The following is a 16,487-nucleotide window of genomic DNA, read 5'->3' as shown; positions in this document are numbered from 1 at the left end:
TATGCAATAACTATAGTGGAAATCTTTGTGTCACTGAAAATAATACAGCAGGTAATCACATAATAAGATCTTTCAAATATATATTACATGGAAAAAGCAAGGTACAGAACAACATGAATATATGAAATGTAATACCATTTATGTTAAATTTAAAAAGAAAGGAAATGTATGTGTGTTTATAGAGTGTCAGAAACAAATTTTCTTTCTCTGAAGAATAGAAGTTGTTAATTTTACTTTTCACTTCGTATTTTCTGGATTTTATTTTAGCGTGTGTGTGTGTGTGTGTGTGTGTGTGTGTGTGTGTGTTTTACAAGGGCACATATAATTCATCAATAACAATACAGTTTTGGATAAAGATCCATGGGCCCCAGTACGGAACCACAAAATCAAAACATTCAGTGACAGGATCCTAATAATTAATAATTTTACAACAACTCTTGTTGGGAACAATAACAAGTACTACAAAAGCTCCCCAGATGATTCTAACAATCGGCCAGATTAGGAACCACTGGTCTAATGTAATGAAGTCTCAACTTTAGGAAAACCTTTTACATTCAATTTCATTTCTTTGCTGGAAGCCAAAATATTTCCACAAATTTTACAACTACTAGAACACAAAATGTACACCATGGTAAAAATATCATTAATTATGCTAATTACAGAAGTCACAGTCTCTTTCAGAATCTAGAGACAGTCTGGGAATGGCATTTCAAAACAAAACAAGATTTTTGTTCTGCTAAAGAAAATTTACTTCAAACTGATGTTAGACTCTAATTCCAGGTCAAGTATCCTCAGACTTCAAATACATCATCCACAGAGCTGCTATTGTACAGTATTTATTGGGCTCTACAAACCTTGATTTATAAGATGTATCAGGAACTTGAAGCAGGAAAGCTGAGAATGAACTATTTTATATCAAAACCTCAGTGCCTTTTGTATTATTACTGTTTTTTAAAGAAAATCCTTTAGTTATAATAAACCTGTGGCTAATGCTGTCCCTTTTTCATCATGTTTTTATCCACCTTAAACATGAATAAACAATCTCTGAAGTGAGTAAGCATATGGCTGCTCTAAATACCAAAGTAACCATCTAGACCTAGATCTCGAGATCCACCCCTTACTATCTGTAAGACACTGAGTAAGTTACACAAGTTTTCAGCATCTCAGTTTCCTCACCTGTAAAATCGAATAATCACGGAATCAAATTCATAGTGGTATTGTAAGAAGTAAAAATAAAAACAGAGAGACTGCCCGGACAATATCTGGTATGTAGTAGGGCTCAATAACAGGCTTTTACTAATTCAAAAAGATAGATGTACCCCTCTGCTTATTTATAATAGTTATTTATAATAGTCAGGAAATGGAAGCAATCTAAGGTCCATCGATTGATGACTGGATAAGGAAGATGTGGGGTGTGTGTTGGCGCACGCACACACGAATATTATGCAGCCATGAAAAAGGATGAGGTCTTGCCGTTTGTGACAATAAGGACAGACCTAGAGGCTATTGTGCTACGTGAAATAAGTCAGACTGAGAAAGAAAAATACCACAGGATTCCACTCTTAAGGGGAATCTTAAAAAAAAAAAAACAAAAAACGAATAAACGAACAAACAAAAAGTAGAACCAGACCTACAAATACAGAGAACAAACTGATGTTCACCAGAGGGGAGAGGGATGGAGGAAAAGACAAATGGGTGAAGGGGAGTGTGAGATATTGGCTTCCAGTTGCGGAATGAATAAATCATGGAAATAAAAGGCACAGCATAGGGAACATAGTCAATGGTACTGTAAGAACATTGTAGGGTGATAGATGGTAGCTACACTTGTGGTGAGTATAGCATAATGTATAGGCTTGTCAAATCATTATGCTGTACACCAAAACTGATGTAAGATTGTGTGTCAATTATACTCAAATTTAAAAATTTACAATAATAATAATAATAATAATAATCTTTTATTTCTTTTTTTTTAAGATTTTATTTATTTATTCAACAGAGATAGAGACAGCCAGCGAGAGAGGGAACACAAGCAGGGGGAGTGGGAGAGGAAGAAGCAGGCTCCTAGCGGAGGAGCCTGATGTGGGGCTTGATTCCATAACACCGGGATCACGCCCTGAGCCGAAGGCAGACGTTTAACCGCTGTGCCACCCAGGCACCCCAATAATCTTTTATTTCTAACCATACTTTTGAACTCTCAAAAGATAAAGTCATAATCTTAGCAATTAAGGCCACACTTTAGATTTCAACTTAACTTTGAAGCTTGGTTTGTTTGCTTTATTTAGTATCCTGTTCCCCTTGATTCAGGCTTTAATCCAACACACATTAACTCAGTGCCAACTCCATATAAAGCACTGATCTAGGCACAGTGCAAATGAAGAAAAGAAGACAAAGCTCTCATCTCCAGATTACTTTAGAAGACCAAATGAGAAAGGTGCACAAACTGTCATTATGTAAGGTGGAAGCCAGTGCCATAAGAGGCAAGTATCTGGGAATTCAGAAGAGACGATAGTTAATTCCAGTAAACGGGTGGTGTGGGGCTGGAGGTGGGGGATCCGAGGCACTATCATGGTGTGGGGTTCAGGCCAGCTACACAAAAGTCACCACTCAGCAGGGCTCAGCAACAAGGGAAGAATATGACCCCATGGAGTTTCTGGCTACACACGCTCCAAAATCTCTTTCCCACTGGCATGCTATTCGGGGTGAAGGTTCTCAAAAACAATATGACCAAATATCCATATGTATAAACATTGTGGTTTTCAGAATTCCTCTATACCAGGATGCTGAAGACAAAAGTTGAAATAATTTACGAGTTTATAATTCCATAAAGCTCTATCGGGGAAACAGCATCCCACAGAGTTTTACAGCAAGAGCTCTACAGTCTAATCTTGCCAGATTAGTAATGGAAAAGAGCACTGCTACCTAATGATGACTAGGTAGTCATGGAGAGAAAAATCTGTTGGCATCTGCCCAAAGCCCAGTAAGCAGATGGCCTTGGGCACAAAAAAAATCCATCATGACGATTCACACCTCATTGGGATGCTCTGAGCAGTGAAGGGGCCTGAAAAATGCCCTTCTTTGGCTGCCCTTCCTCCTGAGGCATATTGGTGGCACAGGAGGGAGACAACTGACTGACTCCTGCCAAAGGGAGAAAAGATGGCCTTTAAAATCTAGGCTACTGCAGCCTCCTGGGTAGTCAATCTGGTGCCTTTCAAGCAACCAAAGAGCATCTTAAGGATGTGTGTCTGATTTCCTCTAGGATAGATGATCCCCAACAGATTCCATTCAAAGCTGGCTCAAGGATAACAAGCCAAGCTCCAAGATGGTGGAGGGGTCTAGGTCCTCAGTAGCCCAGGCTAGTATGTCAGGAATATGGTACGATGTTGCTTTACCTATTTTGAGATTCTTAAATTGGTGACGTGTAGTTAACCAAGTGTATTTCTGTTCTCTAAGCATAAGTGTCACTGGATAATTAAGGTTGTTAACTACCTGAAGGGTCAATACCAATAGAAATCTATTTTGCAGACGCTTGCTAATTTGGAATTTTTAAAAGTTAATGAAGATTGATTTTTTTTTTCCTGAAACATAGTTTTGTAATTTTTATAATACCGCCTAGTATTTCAGGTACTTTAACCAGTTGGCATTAAAATATCTATTACATCACAACAGACACACGTGCACACACACTGGTTAGTCTTAATATGCTCTTGAGTAGACTTCTTTGAATCTACAGCAAATAAAATAAATAAAATACAATGCCAAACTGCTGGCCTTTATCCCAAGAAACTATTAACTGAGTTTTAGTAACAAGGATATCTAACCATTAAACATCACTCTTAAATAAGATAGCTATTATTCTAATATGAATTATTATTTGCATAAAATTTTGACTACTCTGCACTTTCACATTGGTTTTAAATATAGTTGAGAATTACCTCCTGAAAACAGCAACAAAGTCACAGCTAATGCACCCAAGATCCCTTTGACTTAGGTGGTTCTTTAATTACATAGGGTATGTTGTTTTATATAGACAGACATTTTTTTAGAGCAGATAATCTTAATTGTTATTTCAATTACCTTAGGGTCCGAAATACTTTAACAATAAAGTTTTCTGATTATTCAAGAATCCACCCATATCAACGAGAAAATGACCAGTTTGGAGGAATGTCTGATCACAATTTTGTTCAGACAAAGATGCTATAAACAGCTACTGGCTGCAGAAATTTTTATATTATTTCATAATATAGTTGATCACATAAATATATACCTTTATGGAATATTATGTAAATACTTCAGTTAAAGATTACCATGCCATAAATAAGGAAAGCTTTAAAATATATAATTCATTACAACTGAGATAATATCAAACTATCCCAGAGATATAAAGTGATAAGCATGCAAATAAAATAAATGATAAGGGATCAGGTAAGTGTGGGTGAAGTTTAATTGAAAATAAAAAGTAAAAAAAAAAAGAAAAGTTTCATTTTTAAGTGGCTAATTTTCACGTGTGTGATCCAAAATTGTTCCCCTAGAAAATCAAGTAAAATTGTTAAATAAGGGAACTCTTTTCATTTTCATAAGGAGAGAGACTTCCAATCTACTCTTTAAAGGGGAACTTGACTCTACTCAATATTGACTCCCACTCAAAGAGTGACTCGTGACCATTCAGGCACGGCCTAGGGTTTTGGCTCTATCGTACTCCCTTGGCTTCATCGATAGGCAGTGAGGGAGACAGTGGTCCTCCATGGGACTGGTTAGGGTTGGCTGTGCAAACCCACCTCTTCCTACTGGCAGGCTCCAAACTATAGATTTGATGGGAAAGGGAGAGGTAAGTCTGGGGGTCCATCTTTCCTAATTCTTTAAGATTAACTACACCATTCTCCTCACCCCTATAAACCGAATAGAACCAAAGAATAATCCCAGGCTGCTCTTTGACTTTACTCACCCTTTTTTTCATGACTGATGCCACAAAGTTGGTTAATATGAAATGGGGTTTGTACCAATGCTAGCAGAGAAATCTTGATCCACAGACTGTAGGGCTCCTTTTAGTATGACCTACTTGAAAGCACCTTGATTTTAAATCATCAAGCCCAGCTTGTTGGGGGAGCAGAGTAAAATAATACCCTTCTCAAAATAAACATGCAAATTTCTCGCAAATACATTCTCTTTCCCAAGAGTAAACACAGAACATGCTCTAAAGAAGCACCACCAAATGTTAAAATACAACTAGCTCAAAGTGTAGCATGTAAACATGAGTACCTCCAGCCAGGATCTTCTCTTCCAATTCTGCCATTTGCTTCTTATAGGCTTTTAAAGCTGCTTCCTTGAAAGAGGGACGGATTCTCTTTGGCTTTGTGATTTCCACTGGCTGTTCAGGGATGTTTTGGTTTTCATCTTCTCTTATTTCCATTTCAGCTGATATTTCATTTAATGGTTCCAATCCCCCTTCACTAACCACATCATCTGCCTGCCCATCATAACCCTCATCTTGTGGGGTTTCATAGGGTGTTTCATATGAAGGGTGATCATATACCTGCATTTGTTCATCTGTTTCAGTCATACTAGTCCTGTTTTCTAGCTTAGCAAGGACTTGTTCCATCACTTCAACATAATCTGTCTCATTATCAGCCACTGGCTCACTATAGTCCTCCTCATCCTCTGCTTTGTAGTAAAAAGGCTCTGTGTAGACATCAGAGTCAAGGGTGGTACTTGATTCATTTGCGGTTGATTGGGATAATGTCCGAAATCTCCCCATTAAGGAAGAGCCGCTGTCTTCATACCCACTGAGACTCTGTGTGCTTTTGTTCCATACCACTTCCAAGGCTGATTTAGCCCTCTGTAATGTAGATCCAAATTTTGGGAAGCTGAAAGCCTTATCAGAAAGGTCAATGCTTAATCGACTATGCCAAGATTTGGGTGGGGCATCCTCTGAGTCATCACTTTGCAATTCACTTTGACTTCGATACATCATGGGCAATTGGTTTTGATTTTGGTACAGCTCATTAGAATTAGCTTCCTGATAAGAATCATACTGGCCAACCCACTGGCCTTGTGGTTCATTATCCAACCCAGGGCACGGAGACGAGTTGTCATCTTGCGTGAAATCATAGGTCTCAGAGTCATCCTGAAGGTCACTGGGGCACTTTCCCAAGTCTTCTAGGTCTTTATTGTAAATATCTAGTTGTTGATCAGATAGACTGTTTGTGTCATAGTCAAAAGCTTCCTGGGTGGATGAATCCAACCCTAAGTCAGCTCCTTGCTCTGCTTGACTCCATTCCTTCCACGGAGAAAGATCCTCATGTAAAGAGAGCTGAGACTCACTGTAATGACTTTGGTCCCCAGATGCACACGCCATGCCATTACTCATTCCACTATCCATAGTTTCTGTGTTCTCAATTTCACTCTGCCCTTGGACACCCTGAACAGCCCCATTCGAATGTTGATCCTGCAGACTGTCATACAAGGTGGGTGTGCCCTCCTGTTTCCTCTGCCAAAGTTCCCGGTCTGAAGATGACAGGAGGGAGCTTCCATTAGTTCTAGCGAAAAACTGATTTTCTGAAAAATCCTCTGAGTAGGACTGACACAATTTGGAAAAATCTGATTCAGAACGACTAAGTTTAGCAGTGAAAAAATCACTCTGTGAATGCCAGAGGGGTGTAGCATCTGCATAATGGGTTGTAGCTTGTTTTTCCAAATTATCTGATTCTGGCAATTGTGAGGAAATTTTATCATAATCGGATTTATTTGAAATTCTGCTGCTACTAGCAGTTTTATTCTTGGCTCTAGCATTGTGTGATTTTGAACTTGACTTGGAAGTACTTCCTTTTGTTGGAAACTCTGACTTGGAAAGCACAGCATAACTGTTTCTGTTGAGGTCAGATTCCAGCTCTCCATCACTGTCATCAGGTGACTGCCAATTGTTCTTGCTTTTGGGCTCTGGAGTAGACAGCTTTATATCCATGCTCTCATATGTCTGGGAGGACGGTATCCCTCTCTCTTTTCTTTCTCTTATGTCATGAGTAAGAATATCTGTTGAGATTCCAATTCCTGTTCCTTTGAGTTTGTAGGATTTTTTTAAGACAGAATCCCTTTGCTGAGGGGTTTCAAAGTATACAAGTATGGGTCGAGGCTTTGCATTTGGGCAGTCCCTCTGGTGCCCCATCCTTTGAGCAAATTCAATTTTAATAGCATTTGGTGCATCTGAGAAACCCATTTTATCTATTAGAATTTGGTATACCACACTTTCAACGTATTCAAATCTTTCTTCAGGCACATTTAGAAATCTCAGGCTTGCCTTACTACCCACATGACCTAAGTGTTTAATATAATCATGGATGTCTCTGGTTTCCCTTCGCGACTGGACAAACCCTGTGCGTAGCTGTTCAATTTCACTCTGTACAACCTCTACGCTGCTGGAGATCTCATCGATGGAATGCTTGAGAGCATTGACATGCCCTCGTAGTTCAGAAAGTTCTGTTTCAATCTGACTTATACCCTGAAGTTCCTTAAAGATCATTTCCATGACATCATGTGTTTGGCTAATGCACCCAGAGGAACTGAATCCTGGCTCCAGGGCATTTGTCTTTGGGTTTCGTGCAGTTCTGTCCAAAGATTTACTTCTTATTCCCCAGGTTTTCTTCATTGTGCTCAACTCTGAATCTGATGAGACACACTCCTGACTCTTTTTCCATTTTCTCAGTTTGCGTAACGCTCCTAGTTTCAAGCTATGTAGGGTGCGTTCTCCATCAGAGCTACCCTCAGAGGGGGCCAGGCTGCTTGAACTCTTTCTATTGCGTCTAACTGGCATTGTGTGTGTTGATTGTGCCTGGTTTTCTGTACTACTCCTTAGTTCATTGAGTGATTCTGAATAGGAACTCTCAATTGAAGATAACTCTTGAAGCCGATCCTCATTATCACTGCTGGTTACATTAATATTCTTTTGTAGGCCATTGGCAATAGCTACTCGGTAACTGAATGTTGGTGAAAGGGAAAACTCTTTATCAGCCTCCTCTTCTTCAGTGGATAAGTTGCGAGTAGTTGAACACTTTGCAATCTTCTTTACAGTGCTTTTTAAGGTATTAGAAAATTTGGGGGTTTTGGTCTGGCCAGCAGTAGGAAAGTCTTGATCCTTTTTCTGCTGACGATTCTCTTTTTTTTTGGTTGTATTTCCCAATTTCTTTGTAAACATTCCTTTGCAAAGCTTATGTATGTAAGGTAAAATCAGGCTCTTGAAAAGATTAGCCACCATGGAGAGCAATTAGTGCAAGCTTTTCTGCCCCAAAGAAGTAAGCAAGGTATCGGGATGAAAATCTGTAAATCCAAGGCAAGCATCTCTGCTCAGATGTTCTGTGAATTATTGAAAATAACAGGCAGGGCAGCCATGGCTCTGCTGCAATGTCAATGTCCTGTGAAAACCAGAAGCAAAGCTCCATTCATGAAAGACATTCTCTCCTGGCAAAGGGGTTTCATGAATCTCTCTCATTTCCACATAACTTCATAGAGTGTCTAAAAGAAAGGAGGGTTAAAATGAAAATCAGAATTCAGTTCTAGATTTATCCCATTTCTAACATTTTTCAGAAGTATTCAAGATTCAGTGTGAAAAATTGCAGAGCGGGGCAGGGGAATATCTGAATTTCAGTATGTAGTTGCTTTTAAAATAACTATAAAGCAAATACAAACCAATAATTATGTTTAAATTACATTTTTCTTCCTAAATCATTTATGGGTGGACACAACTGAACTGAATAAATGAGCTGAAATAGTAATAAAAGGTAATAATGGTTATTTAGGAAAGGCTATGTAAATAATAGGCAAATTTAAAAAGCTATATTGACAACATGACATTATCATTTCGACTTTATTTCCTTTCCTAAAAGTATATTTATTTACACAAACATAAGCATAAGCATTCAAAATTTCTCCACTCCTAGACATTCAAAATTCAACAAATTAATATTATTCATGTATGTAAGATCTTTTCTTATTCAAATAACATTTCCCTTTTCTAGGTATTCAATGACTGGGAATGTCTTAAATAATAAAGTCATCCAAGTGAGAAATATTTCATTTGATGAGATAAATACCAAGAGAAAATATATTAGAAAATGCAGATAATATATCCAAGTTTTGAGAGGACATGACTTGAAAGAGTTGAGCCATCCCAATCAACTGGTATAGCCTTATGGCAGATGGCAGGAAACCCATCCCCAGGCTAGAGCTATGACTGGAGATTGAGTTCCAAATTACAAAGGAAATTGTGCCACAGATAAGATGTGCCTACAGATAACCAAAAACTGGTCAGATATAATTCATCCAATGATTTGGTATTTTATGATGCAGGTGACCACACCAGTAATAAGCTTTATGATGGTTAGTTTCTCAAATTGCATGAAGCAGAAGAAGAAAAGGGAGAAGGAAGAGAAGAAAGTTTACATTCGTTTTCCTGGTTCACGAGCATCATGCCTTGTATGTGGTAGGTATTCGAATAAAATTTTATGGAAGTGAACTTAAGTATTTTACAGTTGAAAGATGCCACCGTAATGGTAACAGCCAAAAGCCTTTGCTGACGTTGAACTACATATTTGCATAGGTAAATAATCGAAGTAATTCTTTAAAGAGGACGTCAGAAACTGCATATGGTTTTAGGAGCTGGCTGACTTTATAAGCTCCCTCTGCTTGGAAATCTGCCATTTTTACTTCACTCACATTCTTTAGGAACTCGGGGGAAAACATACTCTGGCCAGGAGCCAAGCTTCACAAGAAACAGGGCAATGTAAGTGAGAAAGGGAAGCATAAAAATGGAGGAGAGAAAGAGACAGATTCTAAAGCAGTCTTTATCTTCAGGGTTTCATAAACTGTTAGAGTCTAATTCCTCTTATCTAAAACAACTTGGTATTCATTCATCATTACAAGCCAGGACCTGTTCTCTACTAATATAAATGGCAAAAAATAGACTCCTGAATTAAATTTAAAAAATACTTACTGTACCCCTAGACAATCTCTCCTTGCGGAGAGAAGAATTTAGAAAGTTAAGTGACAGTGAGGAAAGGAAATTATTTTAAAACCAACTTTCACACAATAAACTTTGTACTAATCACACAACCCAAGATCCTGAGTCTATCAAACCTCAAAACAAATACTTCTTGTTTAAATGAGAGCAACAATTTTGCCAATGCCTCTGATGTTTCATGAAATTGTTGTATATTTCTTGACCTGCATTATTTGTTCAGAACCATTGTTCTAGGCAATAACTGTTGGCAAAATTTTGAGCAGGAAAGTTCAAACTGAATTGAAGTCCTGCCTCAAAACAACATGAACCCAGGGGCCTGTGTCCACTGTTGGACCTACAAACTCACCTGCTCTACATTCCAGCTACACAGAGTGACTTGTTATTCGCTAAGGGCTCTATGCTCTTTCACGCCTCAGGAACTTTCCTGTTCTCTACCTAGAATATCATTTATAGCTCACCCACCCTGTCTGTAAAAATTGTATTTAAACTCCAGAATCATTTGTCCTGTGAAGACCTCACCAACCACCACACTGAGCTTTTCTCTCTCCTTGCCACACTCTCTCACAACCCAGTTCATAGGCAATTAGAGCTTTCTGTATAACAATCATTTCTTTCATCATCCATGATATCTTCTTTATGGATAAAAACTATAACTTGTCTCAGCATACATGATAAGCTCTCAATAAATATTTACTGAAGGATTGGCTTCAGGGTACAAAGTTCCAGTTACACAAGATGAATAAATCCTAGAGATCCCCTATATAGCATAGTGCTAATAGTTAATAATATTGTATTATACCCTTAAAATTTTTGCCAAGAGGGTAGATCTTAAGTTAAATATTCATATCACAAAATAGTAATAAGAAAAAGGTGGGTGGAAACTTTTGGAGATGATAGATATGTTTATGGCATGGACTTTGGTGATGGTTTCACAGATGTATACTTTAATTTTTTTAAAAGATTTTATTTATTTATTTGACAGAGAGAAAGACAGCCAGCAAGAGAGGGAACACAAGCAGGCAGAGTGGGAGAGGAAGAAGCAGGCTCCCAGCGGAGGAGCCCGATGTGGGGCTCGATCCCAGGACTCTGGGATCACGCCCTGAGCCGAAGGCAGACGCTTAACGACTGAGCCACCCAGGCGCCCCGACTTTAAACTAATTTTAAGAAAAAAAGAATTGGCTTCCACTTCAGCCACTTACTAAATATCTTCATCTGGTTGCCCGCAATTAAACTCCATCTAACCTGGTCATTTTCTTGAATTATTAATCTCAATTATTATTAACATAATTATCCACTTCCTCAGGACGTATACCCAGGAGTCATTCTAGTTTCCATATGATCCATCCCGTGTCCAAACTGATGTGAATACGTCCCTTCATCCTGCTGGTAATGCCTTAGTTCTGAACTCCACAACTTCTCATCTGAACTATTACCACTGTACTCTATATAATCTTCCCGACTCTAACCTTGCCCTTCTCTCAAATCCTCCTCTCTAAAATTAATAAAAGATATAAATCCTCCTACTTAAAATACTGCCAGTTTTAGCAGACACATTCCCTGTCACTCCCACAAGCACACCTGCCCCAGCCACACTGAGGTAGTAACAGTTTCCTGATTACCATACTGTTGCCTCACCAATGTGCCTTTTTCCATGCTGTTCATTCTGCCTCTGGTCCTTTCTCCTATCCTCTGCCTCCACATGTCTCTCTCATGAACATCTCTAGAATATCTATATATCCTAGACCCAGCAGGAATCAACATTAACCTGTTTGACCTCCTCAGGGTTGGCACTTCCTTCTGTGTGCCCCCACAACGCCTTGAATGTATCTTTGCTACGGTAACTCTTGTAACATATGTAACGTATGTAAAATATGTTATCTATGTCTCTATCTCTCATATAGGACTGTGAATTCTTGGAGAGCTAAGGTCATGTTCTTTTTAACTTTAAATATCCATGTTGCATATTACATAGTAGACTCATGATGTTTGTTGTACAAATGAGTAAGTATATAAACAAAAGAATGAATAGACAGTAAGTCCATGAGTTAATAGATAAACAATAGAGATCCAAGAGGCCTGAGATAGCTTTGCTGGACTTAAACAATCCAGAGAAAGAGACACAGTCTGAGCAGAAGGAATATATCACAAACATTCATGTCCTGTCCAAAGAGGGAGAACCTTCCACCCTGGAGAAAGATGGGGACTAGAGGGAGAGGAGCCTGGATGGGCAAAATGGTAACAGAATGTGACAAGTTTTCAAACTTAGGTTGAGAAGTTCCATTTATGAGGAAGGGGGGTTAAGGAGATGGGGAGAGACCAGGATATCATCACGTGATTCTCAACTACTTGTATTCAAAATCCTACAATTATCCACAGTTGTGTTACCTTTATTAAGACAGCCACACATTAATTTTGGTAATAAGATCTTTGAGAGGGATTAAAATACTAGACTACGTTGTTATGGAAAGGCTAGTAATAGTATTTCATTGTTACTATGTGCCAAGCACGACGTGTGTCTAATTTTCTAAAATTTACCTCATTTCATTTCATTCCCATAATTGTGTGAAATATGTATTACTGTTTTCCAGACTAAAAAAACCTGCAATTTCGAGTTTTTAGGAAATTTGACTTAGGTCATGTAATTAACAAGAAACACAACCTGACTCCAACCCCAGATTCGGACTGCAAGTGTATTAACTCTGAAAAGCATACTAGGGTTGAATGGGAAGTAAAATACTTTTTGCAGGTATGTTAAATTCATTTTGTAAGAGAGCTATTGAATATGACTATAAAGCTGGGTGCCCTACTGGGCTAAAAGAGCTAATGAACCTTTAAACAGTAATTTATTGCTAAATCCTTACCAGAATTAAGTTAAAGCATTTTCAGATCAATAAACAATTTTATGTTTCTTACTAAATGCACTAAAGTAGGTGAGCTGGGTATTTATGTACTAAAATTCGTTCAGCAAAAATGATCAAACCAGAAAGTGATTAAGAGGTTTATCCTAAGCTAATAAATTATTTTTTAAAAATAAACAGAAAGACCCATTTCCCCAAGAATGAAGGTCAAATGAATTGTGTCTTCTTTATTCTTGATAAGTAGATATCATGTGAATTTCTTCATCCAACTATAGCTCATCTGCATTTTTTACTCACTCCCATTGCTGTTACTTTAGGAGTAAATAATGATATCTAGTACTGATACTTCTATAAAAGCTTTGGAATCTACAAAGTACTTTTGTGTGTATCAACTCATATGATCTGCGTGGTAACCTAGTAACGTTAGTATCTGCAGTTCATGGTTAATGATGGTAAGTCTCTTACTTGCTAAAGTAATGGCCTGGGAGTCCTGACTCCAAAATTTGGTTCCTTTGCTATAGTAATAATGTACATTCTCCTTACTTTAGATAAGTAATATTGCAATAGCTTACTAACCTCAGGTAATATTCCCCACCATTCTTAACCATGCCAAGAATTGATTTCCACCTAAATTTCCCTAAATACTTTTTTTCCCCTTCTTCTTAGCCTCCTACTAAAGACTATTGCATACCCTCTACACTGGCCCACCTTATGGTTCCATGGATGCACTAAGCTTATTCTTTCATTGTTTCTTTTATTCTTGTTCTTCACCCCGCCTAGAATGCCCTCCAGCTATACTGATCTCAATCCTTTAAAGGATAGATCAAGACTAATCTTTTCCATTAAAGCCTCTTCAATTATTTTGTCATCTTCTCCCTTTCATATAATTTTTATAACCCGAACCATGATATTTAGCCCTTAATTATCTTCATCACATAGCTCTTTTACACGTTTTTCATTTTTTTATTATTAATGTTCAATTAGCCAACATATAGTACATCTTTATTTTTTGATGTAGTGTTCAACGATTCATCAGTTGTGTGTAACACCCTGTGCCTGTTTTCCATTTTTAGTGCTTATTTTATGCCCTACTCTGTCTTGAGTGTTTTGTATAGATTACTACATTAATGTTTGATTGTAAGCTCTGCAATAGGTACTGTCATTAATCCCCATTTTACAGATCAAGAAACCGAGAAACTGGGAACCTGAGTAGCTATCCCAAAGCCACACAGCTAGGAAGTTACATAGCTAGAATTATAAACCAAACTGGCTTCAGAATCCTTACTAATAAAACTGTCCTATACTGCTAAGCTCATAAGGACCAACCCTAGAGAAAAAGGTGGTTTCCTATGTGCTATGCTTGAAGAACTGCCCCTTCAAGAAGAATATATACTAGTTTCAACTATTACAGCTTTACTCCCTTTATTTAAGATTTTGGTCCTTGCTAAAATGAAAATCTCACCAAGGGGACCCTATGTTTTAAGTCTTATTAGCTTTTCTGTATCTTGGTGTAAAGGGTTTATGAGAATATTCCTCAAGAATAGGAAGGAGATCACAAAGAGAGAGTTCACAAAGAAGCTTGAGGATGGGAAGAATCCACTACCAAAGGAGATAGGTAGGGAGGGTAGGTCAGAAAGGAGAAACTGAGAAACCTGCAATAAGCTTTGCCAACTCACTGTCTTGCGCATGGCCTTGCCCTATTCCCAGCTACACGACTTGAGGGTAAAAACTGTCTATTTCAGACTTTGTAACTTCTGCCCACTTATATGCACAGAGAATGGAGCACAGGTACCCTGGCTTAGAGATGAGCGACTTGGAATGCTATCATCTCAGAGCTGAGTTATGTGGTTTTTGTTTGTTTTAACCTACCTTTTTTTTTTTTTTTTCCAAAAAAAGTCAGATGTGGAAACTCAATGATTCAATTAATAAAGCAGAGCTCCTTGGGTTGGCTGAAGGGAATACAGCTGGAGTCCCACATTACCTGTTGCTTCCACGTGAGCTATAGCCCATTATCACCTCTCTACAGCATCCTAGGGATGGGGGAATCCAGCTTGAGAAGCACGAATCCTCAAATTGGGCACAGCATGCTATGAAACCCAGAAAGGTCAAAACACCAGCCTGAGTTCACACAGCAGTGCTGGAATGAAAATGCAGGTCTTTTGCCCTGACTTCACTGTTTTTGTTTTTGTTTGGGTTTTTTTGTGTGTGTGTCTGTTTGTTTCTTCTCCCTGCACTGTGCTGCCTTCCTCTAAAGCAACATAATCCAAGGGTTTGGCACCTTCCTACTGTGCCCAATGTTCTCTGATATGATCATCTAACTCTATCCTAAATAATTTGACATTTACCTTGATTTCTACAGTCAATGTCTGCAATTTTCTGGAACTGGAAACCCTTTGATGTTAAAAGGGATTTCTAAAAGAAAATCTTGTGAGCAATTTTGACATGGTTGGAATTTTTACTAGAGATTTAGCTGTATAAAGTAAGGCCATTGAGTAAGAACACCCATTCTGGAAAAAAGCCACTGCTACTCCTAATGTTTTTCACATCTCTGTCCCATGAGGTTGGACGGACATATTACCAGCCTAGTGTCCTATGCCTAGGCAGGATCCCAGATTCCTGTAAGACAAACCACCTCACACACACACACACACACACACACACACACACACACACCTGTCTTCCCAAACACTTTTTGGTATCTCTATCCTAATGGGCAATGTCTACTTGGTCTTCAATATGTTAAAATACTTTGTCCTCAAAACCACCTCACAAAATTAAATATTACCCTCATTTTAAAAACAAGAAAACCTTGGGGCACCTGGGTGGCGCAGTCGTTAAGCGTCTGCCTTCGGCTCAGGGTGTGATCCCGCCGTTATGGGATCGAGCCCCACATCAGGCTCCTCTGCTAAGAGCCTGCTTCTTCCTCTCCCACTCCCCCTGCTGTGTTCCCTCTCTCACTGGCTGTCTCTCTGTCAAATAAATAAATAAAATCTTTAAAAAAATAAAAAAATAAAAACAAGAAAACCAAGACCCAGAGATCCTAAGTAATTTGCTCAACACTTATTCAAGCAGTAGGGCTAGAATAGGAACAATTTCTGCATGGCCCCAAACCATACTACACCACATTGTTCAAGCAGGATGCCCTCAGTTCTACCAGAGAGCACCTCTATCCTGTGCCCAGCTGAGTTCCAACATAGACCATTTACTGCTTTAGGGGAGGAGCATAGGGTAGAGGCTTAATCAGACAGCCTGCTTTGAACCAGGGCTCTGCCGCACACCAGCTGGACATACTGAGCACAGAGTTTAACCTCTCTGTTCCTCAGTTCTGTACCTGACAAATGAGATAATGGTACCACTTCCTCAAGCCGATGTAAGGATTAAAGAATATCAGAGGTATTAGAAACGTTACTGTTATTAATAAGGAAAAATGAGGAGATATTTTTTCCACTTGCACTATTCTACCTGGCTAAAAGTTAATTCTTTTAAAATGTTACATACTCTAAAGAAGGAGATAAGAAACTCACAACAATGGTTTTCCTGTATTTTATGGATTCTAAGACATACATTTTTAAATTTTAATATTCCTGAAACCAGGACTGGAACCATGGAAACTATGTTTCTCA

General features: G+C 38.5%; 1 protein-coding gene across 1 annotated transcript in view; it reads right to left on the bottom strand.

Annotated features, from left to right (window-relative positions):
* UNC13C (unc-13 homolog C) overlaps positions 1–16,487 on the bottom strand; it is a 631,335-nt gene that overhangs the window by 530,387 nt on the left and 84,461 nt on the right. Inside the window, exon 6 of the mRNA XM_087859197.1 lies at positions 5,257–8,502. Within this exon, the coding sequence (XP_087715323.1) occupies positions 5,257–8,245 (2,989 nt within the window). The 5' untranslated portion in view covers positions 8,246–8,502. The remainder of the gene's footprint in view (positions 1–5,256; positions 8,503–16,487) is intronic.

Source organism: Ursus americanus, chromosome 36, assembly GCF_024610735.1.
Source record: "Ursus americanus isolate L20-20 chromosome 36, mUrsAme1.1.p, whole genome shotgun sequence".
NCBI classification, from domain to species: domain Eukaryota; kingdom Metazoa; phylum Chordata; class Mammalia; order Carnivora; family Ursidae; genus Ursus; species Ursus americanus.
The sequence above is the reverse complement of the archived record's forward strand: the minus strand, read 5'-3'. Positions and strand labels throughout refer to the sequence as shown.